At 45.9% G+C, this 12,234-nt stretch overlaps 1 protein-coding gene across 1 annotated transcript in view; it reads left to right on the top strand.

The window, feature by feature from the left end:
• tm9sf4 (transmembrane 9 superfamily member 4) overlaps nucleotides 1-12,234 on the top strand; it is a 53,309-nt gene that overhangs the window by 27,218 nt on the left and 13,857 nt on the right. Inside the window, exons 9-12 of the mRNA XM_033041336.1 lie at nucleotides 3,346-3,416; nucleotides 6,894-7,026; nucleotides 8,186-8,267; nucleotides 10,501-10,576. Of these exons, the coding sequence (XP_032897227.1) occupies nucleotides 3,346-3,416; nucleotides 6,894-7,026; nucleotides 8,186-8,267; nucleotides 10,501-10,576 (362 nt within the window). The remainder of the gene's footprint in view (nucleotides 1-3,345; nucleotides 3,417-6,893; nucleotides 7,027-8,185; nucleotides 8,268-10,500; nucleotides 10,577-12,234) is intronic.

Here is a 12,234-nt window from a genome sequence, read left to right as displayed (position 1 = left end):
AAACATCAGTGTTAGCACCCATTGAAAGTGGTTTAATATACACAGTCCAAATCGCAGCGACCTGTTTGCACAGGAAATGTTGGTCTGTGAACATGTCTGGTCCCCCAGAAAAATTGCACTACTACTGTATGTACGTATATATATTTATTGCTCATTATTCTATGTTCGCTCTTCTGGGTGAGATGCTAACTGCATTTCGTTGTCTCTGTACTGTACACTGCACAATGACAATAAAGATTGAATCTGAATATGAATCTGAAATTCTGCTGTTTACTAATGTGCTTGCAGTTGACTCTAAATGCTTGAAGAAAATTAGCAAAATTAGCTGGAGATAATGGGTCAAAGACAGGCAGGTGGGACTAGTGTAGATGGGGCATGTAAGTCAGCGGGGGCATGTTGGGCCCAAGGGCCCGTTTCCACACTACTTGACTCGATAAGCAATTTCTAACATTTTTTACATGATCAGTTTCAAACTCTAAAATCATCAAGTGCGACCAAGAATATTTACATCATAGAATGGAGAGATATGGATCATATGCAGGCAGGGGAGATTGGTTTAACGTAACGTCATGTTTGGCACTGATAGTGTGGGCTGAAGGGCCTGTTCTACTGTACTAAATCCTCCACTAATCTTTCTTTGAGAATATAATCTTTTGAACTATATAGACAATAGGTGCAGGGGTAGGCCATTCGGCCCTTCAAGCCAGCACTGCCAATCACTGTGATCATGCCTGATCAACCCCAATCAGTACCCCATTCCTGCCTTCTCCCCATATCCCTTGACTCCGTTATCTTTAAGAGCTCTATCTAACTCTCTCTTGAAAGCATCCAGAGAATTGACCTCCACTGCCTTCTGAAGCAGAGAATTCCACATTCACAACTCTCTGGGTGAAAATGTTTTTCCTCATTTACGTTCTAAATGGCCTACCCCTTATTCTTAAACTGTGGCCCCTGGTTCTGGACTCCCCCATCATTGAGAACATGTTTCCTGCCTCTAGCCTGTCCAATCCCTTAATAATCTTAGATATTTCAATAAGATTCCCTCTCATCCTTCTAAACTCCAGTGTATACAAACCCAGTCGCTCCATTCTCTCAACATATGACAGTCCCGCCATCCCGGGAATTAATCTGATAAACCTACGCTGCACTCCCTCAATAATAAGAATATCCTTCCTCAAATTAGGGGACCAAAACTGCACATAATACTCCAGGTGTGGTGTCACCAGGGCCCTGTACAACTGCAGAAGGACCTCTTTGCTCCTATACTCGACTCCTCTTGTTATGAAGGCCAACATGCCATTTGCTTTCTCCACTGCCTGCTGTACCTGCATGCTTACTTTCAGCACTCCAATTCTTCTGCAATTTAACTGATGCCGATGTCCCATAGTTATTGATCTCTCCGTCAATGAAAACTGATCCTGCTTGTTCACCCTCTCTGAGCTCCGTAATTGTCAATATCCCGTCAGTCACCTTTGTAGCGAACCAATGCACACCAATCTAATCGGTCCCCCTCGTAATTAGAGTCCTTTTGTTCCGGCAACATTATTCACAAATTAGCTCTGCATTCCATCAGTTTAATCATATCCTTCTATCATGTACAATGACCAGGATTTCTTGCAGTTTTCTGGCAATGGCCGATGGGTGTTTTGTGTTGCTGTTGCATGATTAGTTCTGATTATAATCTGACTCTAGCCGGCCATCTCTCTATCTTGCTGCCTTCAAGAAATCCTGGACACACATGCAAGTTATCTTGGTTCCTCTGCACCTAGTATGCTACCATTTATCTTGTATTCCTTTGCCTTGCTCTACCTCGCACCGGTATGGATTGAGTTCTTCCCGCACTTCCCTGACCTCTAAGTCCAAGCACAGCTTATTTCCTGCAACCATCAGGCTCATGAACCACATGCACCACACGCACCACACGCACCACACGCACCACACGCACCACACGCACCACACGCACCACACGCACCACACGCACCACACGCACCACAGCCCTACACCAGCAACAATCTTCTGTGGACTTGCTTTTGGTTGCACTATGTCAGGTTTTTTTTGCACTATTGTCATCTGATTGCCTCATATTACTGATGATTAATTTACTAGATGATTGATTATTGTACACTTGTTTATTTCATTATTACATTAATGGTCCTTTAACAGCTGCAGCAAGTAACAATTTCATTGTGCTATTCCTGCTTTGTTTGACAATTAAACACACTTGGCTCTGGACACTTGACTTGTGGAACATACCCAACCCGTTGCTATCTCCCTGCACCCCTACTTGCTAATGGGCCTGTCCCACTTGCCGATTTTTTTAGGCAACTGCCGGCGACTGTCATAGTCGTAGGAGGTTGCCGAAAAACCGGCGACAACCTACGTCATCCTGGTGGCAACCTACAACAGCCCCTACGTCAGGAGAAGTCAAACCACACTCATTGGCGTCAAATCCACCATCGTGTTGACATGTTGGTGTTCAGTCCCATGTTGACAAGGGACTGAAGTTTAGGGGTAACATGAGGGGGAACTTCTTTACTCAGAGAGTGGTAGCTGTGTGGAATGAGCTCCCAGTGAAGGTGGTGGAGGCAGGTTCGTTTTTATCATTTAAAAATAAATTGGATAGTTATATGGATGGGAAAGGAATGGAGGATTATGGTCTGAGCGCAGGTATATGGGACTAGGGGAGATTATGTGTTCGGCACGGACTAGAAGGGTCGAGATGGCCTGTTTCCGTGCTGTAATTGTTATATGGTTATATGTTGACAATTTAGTAGCGACCAGAAAGACGCTACGACTGAGGAGACGACTCCCGACGACCACCGACGAACATGTGGCGCCTGTAGTTGCCTAAAAAATCGCCTAAGTGGGACAGGCCCATTACTCTCAAACGTGCTAATGTTGGTGATATTGGCAACGCTGCACCTAAGTCTCTGGACATTTAACCTTTGCTTGCTCCCACTGAGCCACGCTTAATCCAGTTTTTCCTTGAATCCCAAAGGCCAATTCTTTCTCAAACAATCCGCTCCATTGCGCCCCTTGCTTAAGTCCACATAGACCATATTAAACATGGCAACCTTCATGACCAATCCCCAAATTCTCTAAATTTTAGGATATTTTTCACACATGACAATCTGTCCCTTAACAGACCTCAAGACTGCCCTGTAGTCACGGTCTACATATTCCTCCTGTAATTGTACCACAACTTGTCTATCTCCGAAGAGCGTTCTAGAATAATTGTTAGAGCCTGCACTGTCTACTTTATTTTTGGAGCCTGGTATATTTGCTTTTTAAAGGTGCATTACACTTCCATAAAGTCCGTGTTATAACGCTTTCTTCTTTCCTCAGGAATCCTTAGCATGATCATCATTCGAACCCTCAGGAAGGACATCGCGAACTATAACAGAGAAGATGACATTGTATGTATTTTGTCCAGTGATGTTAAGTAGAATATGATGGGAATATGAGTTTAATTTTGTAAATTCTTGTCTTGCCTTGATATAGGTTTAAACTTTCAGGTTGCTTATTGCATTCTTGATAAAGTGGCCTTGCATACAAAAGAGCAAAGAGGTCCTTCTGCAGTTGTACAGGGCCCTAGTGAGACCACACCTGGAGTATTGTGTGCAGATTTGGTCCCCTAATTTGAGGAAGGACATTCTTGCTATTGAGGGAGTGCAGTGTAGGTTTACAAGGTTAATTCCCGGGATGGCGGGACTGTCACATGCTGAGAGAATGGAGCGGCTGGGCTTGTATACTCTGGAGTTTAGAAGGATGAGAGGGGATCAGAGGAGGAGCCATCTTGGTGAACGGCTGCTAGCCAGCAGCCGTCCGTTTTAAATCCGTTTTTTTAATAGTTTTTAGTGAGTCCTGTTTTTTGTTTGTAGGGGATATGGTCTTTTTAATGTGGGGGGTAGGTGTAAACTTAATTTCTAGGTCCCTACCTGGTCGGTGTGGCAGCCTTTTCTCCGGGCTGCCCGTCGACCCGTCCTCGTGGCCTACCTGCGGGCTTGGAGCGCCGTTTCCTTGCGGGAACCGCCCAGCACCTCGGCCTCGGCGGCGGCACAGCATTGGAGCGCTGGAGCGGAGCGGGCGATCCCTTGCCTGGGTCGCCGCGCTGGAGCGACGCGCTGGAGCTCTGGCGAGCTGGACCGCCGAGAGCAACAACTCCGGGCTGCGGGGCTGCGGAGTGGAGAGGCGGCGCCGATTTTGTTATCGGGAGCCTGGGAGCTCCAAACCGGCGCGGCCTTGTCGGCTTCGGCAGCCGCGGGCTCCAACCAAGAAGCGGCCGTTCCAAGTGGCCCAGCCGCCGAAAGGACTCTCCCGACGCCGGGGCAAGACCATCCAGTGAGAACGGCCAGGGACATCGGGCCTCCGTAGAGGCAATTGCGGTGGCCTCAATAGGCCTGACTTTGGGCTGAACATGGGGTGGGGACTGGACATTGTGCCTTCCCCCACAGTGCTATCCACTGTGGGGGGATGATTTATTTGTCTAATTGTAGTCCTGTAGGTCTGTGTCCAAGATGGCTGCCGTGAAGAGAGAGTGAACGCTGGCGCGCTTTGGCTGCCGCTGCTCTCTCTTCACACTGTGTTTTTGATTTTCTGTTTTTGGATTGAATCCTGTTTTTAATTTGTGTCTCTGTGATGTCTTTATTACTTGTTTTATTCCGATTATATGTTATTCCGATATACTATGTAAGGTGTCCTTGAGATGTTTGAAAGGCGCCCATTAAATAAAATTTATTATTATCTTATTGAAACATATAAGATTATTAAGGGTTTGGACACGCTAAAGGCAGGAGACATATTCCCGATTTTGGGCGAGTCTAGAACCAGGGGCCACAGTTTAAGAATAAGGAGTGAGCCATTTAGAACGGAAACGAGGAAACACTTTTTCACACAGAGAGTTGTGAGTCTGTGGAATTCTCTGCCTCAGAGGGCAGTGGAGGCCGGTTCTCTGGATGCTTTCAAGAGAGAGCTAGATAAGGCTCGTAAAGATAGGGGAGTCATGGGATATGGGGAGAAGGCAGGAACAGGGTACTGATTAGGGATGATCAGCCATGATCACATTGAATGGTGGTGCTGGCTCGAAGGGCCGAATGGCCTACTCCTGCGTCTATTGTCTTTCACATGGTGCACTGCATTTTTGAAGCAGAAATTCTTCTAGTTTGCTTACCTTTTTTAACAACCAACTTAGACAAATAGCTTGCTGCCACCAACTTAAATATTACAAGCCATGTTCATTTAAAATCTTTACCTTTCACCTACGAAGATCTACACTACGCACAGGCACATGATGATGTTAAATCTTCCGAAAGCTAAAAAGAGCAAAACAAGTAGTAAGACACAAAATGCAGGAGTAACTCAGCGGGACAGGCAGCATCTCTGGAGGGAAGGAATGAATGGGTGACGTTTCCGTCGAGACCCTTCCTCAGGGACGACCCGAAACGTCACCCATCCCTTCTCTCCAGAGATACTGCCTGTCCCGATGAGTTACTCCAGCATTTTGTGACTATCTTCGGTTTAAACCAGCATCTGCAGTTCCTTCCTACACAAAACCAGTAGTAAATCAGCCCATTTTCTATTCAAGCATAAGCCTCGTAGTTTGCCTCTTCCTTGGATAATTTTCCTGGACCTCAGTTCTGATACTGTTGGGATTGCTAAGGGCCTGTCCCACATACGCGATTTTTTCGGCAACTTCGGCATCCGTCATAGTCGCAGCAGGTCGGCAAAACATTTCGCGGGGTGACGCCTGTTTGGTCGTGAGTAGTCGCCCAAAGAGTCGTCATTTTTTCTGGTCGCTGCTGGATTTTAAACATTTTGAAAAATTTCGGCCACCTGCTGTGACTATAACGGGTGCCAGCACATCGCTAAAAAAAATCGGGTAAGTGGGACAGGCCCTTAAGACTATGCCTCATTGGGTCAGTGAAAAGTCACCCAACTGAGATGCAATATTTCCTCTCAACAGACATCGTTTGACTCATTGAGGATTTCTACCAATGTTTTGTGCACGATTTAACTTTTTTAAATTAAGTCACCACACTGGTTATATATTTTCGTTGACATGAGTTATTTTTCATTTCTGTCCACTATTTTTGGGTTCCTTCATGTGCTTAGTTTAGTTAATTACAGTTTGTTATTGTTATTGTCACATGTACTGAGGTACAGTGAAAATCTTTTGTGTGTGTGCTGACCAGTCAAGCAAAGGTTACTACACAAATAGAATCAAGCCGTCCGCAATGCTGAACCGGCTACTTTTTATTTAGGAGAAGGCATACCAGGGACCAACTTGATTTCATGCTGTATTTGGGATGGTACAGTAGTGTAGCAGGTAGAGCTGGTGCCTAAGAGGACAACTGAGGAGGAGGACTGAACTTTGGTGCCTTCCCTCACAGTGGGAAACTTTGATTCCGCTGTGTGGGGGATGTCTGTGTTAAAGACTATCGTGTTCTGTGCTCTTTTTTATTCATATGGCTATATGGTGACCACACATTTCACTGTACCAATTGGTACATGTGACAAATAAATCTCTCTTGTCTCTCTTGTCTCTCTCAGTGTCAGAGATCCGAGTTCAATCCTGACATCAGTTGCCGTGTGAATGGAGTATGCACGTTCTCACTGTGACCACGTGGGTTTTCTTTGGGTGCTCCAGTTTCCTCCCACATCCCAAAGTCGTGCGGGTTTATAGGTTAACTGACTACTGTAGATGTGCCCCTAGTGTGCTGGGAGCGAGTGTAAAAGTGGGATAGCATAGAACTAGTGTGTACGGGTGAATGGTGGGCAGCGTGGACCAAAGGGCCTGTTTCCACGCAGTGTCTTTCTATTCAAATGATGCTTCGGGTTAAGTGAATGTGCAGAGTGCCATTATTAATAAGAGACTTTAAATTTCATGTTCTCAGGAAGACACAATGGAGGAATCAGGTTGGAAGCTGGTCCATGGAGATGTCTTCAGGCCACCACACTACCCTATGATTCTCAGCTCCCTCCTTGGCTCCGGTATCCAGTTGTTCTGCATGATACTAATCGTAATCAGTGAGTATTTCAAATCCTTCGAGGTGCAAACAACTGTGATTTTTTTTTTTAAAGGCACAAGATGTTGGAGTAACTCAGGGGGCAGGCAGCAACTCTAAAGAACATGGTTAGCTGATGTTTGGGCATTGACAACTTTCTGTTCCTCGGCCCCGGTTGCCTCATCTCTACTATGGACATCCGGTCTCTTTACACCTTCATCCCTCACCAGGAAGGTCTCAGGGCCCTCCGATCTCTTCCTTTAATCGGAGATCCACTCAGTTCTTCTGTACCAACACTCTCCTCTCTCTGCCTGGCAGAACTTGTCCTCACCTTCAACGTGGATGTGGGATGTTCCCATTGGAGGGAAGGTTTAGGACCCGAGGGCAAAGCCTCTGAGTGAAAGGAAATACTTTATAATGGAGATGAGGAGGAATCTCTTTAGCTAGAGGGTGGTGAATCTGTGTATTTAAAGTAGATTGATGGGTTCTTGATTAGTGAGGCGACAAAGGCTAAGGGGAGACGGCAGGAGAATGGGGTTGAGAGGGAGAAATAGATCAGCCATGATTAAATGGTGGAGCAGACTTGATGGGCCGAATGGCATAATTCCGTTCCTATGTCTTATGGACTTCTCCATTGACTCCTCACTTAAAACTACTGTGTTACTCCAGCACAGTGTGACTTTTTTGTAACCCATCATCTGCTGTTCCTTGTTTCTGAGATTTGTGAAGCTCTACAAAGCCCTTAATGGGCTTGCCCCCACCTACATCAAAAGTCTGCTTACCCACCACACCTCCTCCAGGTCCCTCAGATCGGCCGACTTGGGGTTACTGAACATCCCGCGGTCTAGGCATAAGCTCAGGGGCGACCGTGCCTTAGCGGTTGCAGCTCCTAGACTGTGGAACAGCATCCCTCTTCCCATCAGAACTGCCCACTCCATCGACTCCTTTAAGTCGAGACTTAAAACTCATCTCTACTCCCAAGCCTTTCTTGCCGTCCTCTGAGCGAGGGCTACATGTATGTATTTATGTATGTACTTAATCTATGAACCAATGTTGTGTAACGTTAGTACCTCCACCAATGTAAAGCACTTTGGCCAACGAGAGTTGTTTTTTAAATGTGCTATAGAAATAAAAGTGACTTGATGACTTTTGTGAGATAAATGCCATGTGTTTATTTTCAGTTGTTGCCATGCTGGGAATGCTGTCTCCGTCCAGCAGAGGGGCCCTGATGACCACTGCTTGCTTTCTCTTCATGTTCATGGGGTATGTTAACTGGAAAGACACATTTTTTTTCATTCATTTGTGGCCATTGAAGGTGAAGCGTTTTTTCTCACTTGTTGACACAAGTGATTGCCAATGCTGGGATCTTGAGCAAACCAAAACGATGTGCTGGAGGAACACACAGTGGGTCAGGCAGCATCTGTGGAGGGAATGGACAGACAACATTTCAAGATGGGTCCCTTTGTAAGAGTTTTCAGTCAGGAGGAGAGTCCCACCTGAAACGTCATCTGTCCATTTCCCTCCACAGAGGCTGCCTGACCCACTGAGATCCTCCAGGAGTGTTTTCCCCATTTGTTGTTTTTATACAACAGCAGATTGTCATGTAGATGTGTTCACTCAGCTCTTTGCACTCACGAACATACAGGCGTCACGTGTCGACATGTCGCTGGGCGACGCCTGTATGTTCGTGAGTAGTCGCCCAAAGAGTCGTACCTTTTTCTGGTCGCCTCTGGATTTACAACATGTTGAAATCTTTCAGCCACCTGCTGCGACTAATGACGGGTGCCGGCAGTCGCTGAAATAATCGCGTAAGTGGGACAAGGCCCTTAAGGTTGTTTCACGTCCAGTTGCTGTATGTGAAGCTGGCTTTAAAACCGTTTATTCCTGAAACAGGTCGCTTTTTTGCGCTTCATATAATTCATCCATTGGATTGTCCGCTCTGTGTTCAACATAGCAGAGAGTGGGCATGAGAAAATTCATTCATGGTGATTCAGGGAGACAGTTCCCAGGTATCTGTTTGGAGCGTCCCTTTCTTGGAGCAGTTAGGATGGGTGGAGGAGCTGGTAGAATGGTATGGCAGATAGTGGTGGTGCAGACAGATACATCTGCAGTTGTACAGGGCCCTAGTGAGACCACACCTGCAGTATTGTGTGCAGTTTTGGTCCCCTAATTTGTGGAAGGACATTCTTGCTATTGAGGGAGTGCAGCGTAGGTTCACCAGGTTAATTCCCGGGATGGCAGGACTGTCATATGCTGAGAGAATGGAGCGGCTGGGCTTGTATACTCTGGAGTTTAGAAAGATGAGAGGATATCTTATTGAAACATATAAGATTATTAAGGGTTTGGACACGCTAGAGGCAGGAAACATGTTCCCGATGTTGGGGGGAGTCCAGAACCAGGGGCCACAGTTTAAGAATAAGGGGTAAGCCTTTTAGACGAGGAAACACTTCCTCACACAGAGAGTTGTGAGTCTGTGGAATTCTCTGCCTCAGTGGGCGATGGAAGCCGGCTCTCTGGACACTTTCAAGAGAGAGCTAGATAGGGCTCTTAAAGATAGCGGAGTCAAGGGATATGGGAGAAGGCAGGAACGGGGTACTGATTGTGAATGATCAGCCTTGATCACATTGAATGGTGGTGCTGGCTCGAAGGGCCGAATGGCCTTCTCCTGCACCTATTGACTATTGTCTATTGATTGTAGCATTGATAAGGCTTTTGGATAGGCCCATGGACATGCAGAGAATGGAGCACATGCAGGCAAAGGAGATAAGACCTGGTATCATGTTCGGCATGGACATTGTGAGCTGAAGGGCCTGCTCCATAGTGCACTGCCCTATGTTCTCATGCAATGTCAGCAGCATGGGTGGAACTGTGAGGTTGATGTGTGGCATGTTTGTTGTGCGGCGGGATGCAGCAGGTTCACAGAACGTGGAAACATGCCCTTCGACCCAACTTGCCCACTCTGACCAACATGGCCCACCTACCTGCGCTTGGCCCATAACCCTCTAAACCTAAGGTAGACAAAAATGCTGGAGAAACTCAGCGGGTGCAGCAGCATCTATGGAGCAAAGGAAATAGGCAACGTTTCGGGCCGAAACCCTTTGGGTTTCGACCCGAAACGTTGCCTATTTCCTTTGGGTTTCGGCCCATAACGTTGCCTATTTTCTTCGCTCCATAGATGCTGCTGCACCCACTGAGTTTCTCCAGCACTTTTGTCTACCTTCGGTTTTCCAGCATCTGCAGTTCCTTCTTAAACCCTCTAAACCTATCCTATCCATGGATCTGTCCACATGTCTTTTAAATGTTATGATAGTACCTGCCTCAACTGCCTCCTCCGGCAGCCCGCTCCATTACACCCACCACACTTTGCATTAAAAAATTAATGTTACCCCTCAGGTTCCTATTAAATCTTTCCCCCCCCCTCAGCTTAAATCTCTTTAAGGAGATTGTGTTTACGGTTATTTAGTTGAACGATAAATCTGTCTTCCTTTCCCCTCAGGTTATTTGGCGGTTATTTTGCTGGCCGTCTCTATCGCACTCTGAAAGGCCATCGGTGGAGGAAAGGTGCTTTCTGCGTACGTACATTTGTACCTGTTTACGTGAAGCAAACGCTGCAAACATTTCACTTTGTTTTCGGCACACTTTGGCCCCTGTAAATTTCCAATGACAAGGATATTTTTTTTAGCATTGTCTAATTTTAATTTGTTGTCTACTTCAAAGATAGATCCAACATTAGTAGTAGATATTGCAGGGTTTTGACTTTTATTGGTGAAACTTGTTGATAATGTGCCGCAGTAGAAACTAGGCTTCGGGCAACTAGTTTGCAGTAAAGTGAGATGTGAGGAGAAAATTATCACCTCGATTATGATAATCAAATGGCATGTGTTAACTTGCCGGAAATGGTTTAATAAAAAATAATTGTTTTGGGAGAACTGCTGCTAATTGAACACTAATGGCTAATGTATGAATAGTGGCTGTAAAATACATTAAAGTATTTCACAAGTGAGTCTACATTTTCTGTTAATCCCTAAAGGGCCTTGTCCCAGTTACCCGATTGTTTTCAGCGACTTGCCGGCACCCTTCATAGTCGCAGCAGATGGCTGAGAAATTTCAACCTGAAAAAGGTACGCCCCTTTGTGCGACTACTCACGACCATACAGGCGTCACCCCGCGACATGTCGACATGTGACGCCTGTAGGGTCATGTGTAGCCGCCCAAAGAGACCTACTTTTTTCTGGTCGCCGTTGGATTTTCAACATGTTGAACATTTTCGGCCACCTGCTGCAACTATGACGGGTGCCGGCAGGTCGTCGAAAAAAACTTGTAAGTGAAACAGGCCCTTAAGAGTCCCATTAATTTATTCATTATAATTTGATTTTAAAGTTACAGTTAATGCATTTTTTTAAGTATTGGAGATGTAGGGGCATTTTCTTTTCCTTAGCGGGCACCAGGACTGGAGTGCATTGTACAAAAATAGAGTCATCTATAAATGCAGAATTAGTTTAGTTTATTGTCACGTGTACCATGGTACAGTGAAAAGCTTTTGTTCTGTGCTAACCAGTCAGCGGAAAGACGATACATGGCGAGCCGTCCACAGTGTACAGATACATGATAAAAGGAATAATGTTTAGTGCATGATAAAGCCAGTAAAATCCGATCAAAGAGTGCGAGGGTCTCCATTAAGGTAGATAATGGTTCAGCACAGCTCTCTAGTTGTTGGTAGGATGGTTCAGTTGCCTGATAACAGCTGGGGGGGAAAAAACTGTCCCCGAATATGAACATGTGGTTTTCACACTTCTATACCTTTGGCCTGATGGGAGAGAGGAGAACCTCAATGAAACATGTTGTGTAAGAACTTGGCAGAACCTTAAAGGCCCTGTCCCACTATACGAGTTTACCCAAGAGCTCTCCCGAGTTTTAAAAAAAATCTAACTTGTGGTAAGTAAAACTCGTAGAATGTACGTAGCGGGTACGTCGGAGCTCGGGACGTCTCTTAGCGGCTCGTAACGCTAACGGCAGGTATTCGGGAAACGCGGTAAGCTCGTGAAGTTTTTTCAATATGTTGGAAAATGTCCACGAGAGCCCCGAGTACCTATGAGCGGCTATTACCGTATTTCTCCGAGTTCGAATCAGGGGAAACTCGGGAGAACTCTTGAATTACCTCGTACAGCGGGTCAGGCCCTTTACTGGAAAAGCTCCTCTTGTCAGTGAAGCGGGAAAAGGAAAATTGTGC

This window comes from Amblyraja radiata, chromosome 23 (assembly GCF_010909765.2).
Source record: "Amblyraja radiata isolate CabotCenter1 chromosome 23, sAmbRad1.1.pri, whole genome shotgun sequence".
NCBI lineage: Eukaryota > Metazoa > Chordata > Chondrichthyes > Rajiformes > Rajidae > Amblyraja > Amblyraja radiata.
The sequence above is the reverse complement of the archived record's forward strand: the minus strand, read 5'-3'. Positions and strand labels throughout refer to the sequence as shown.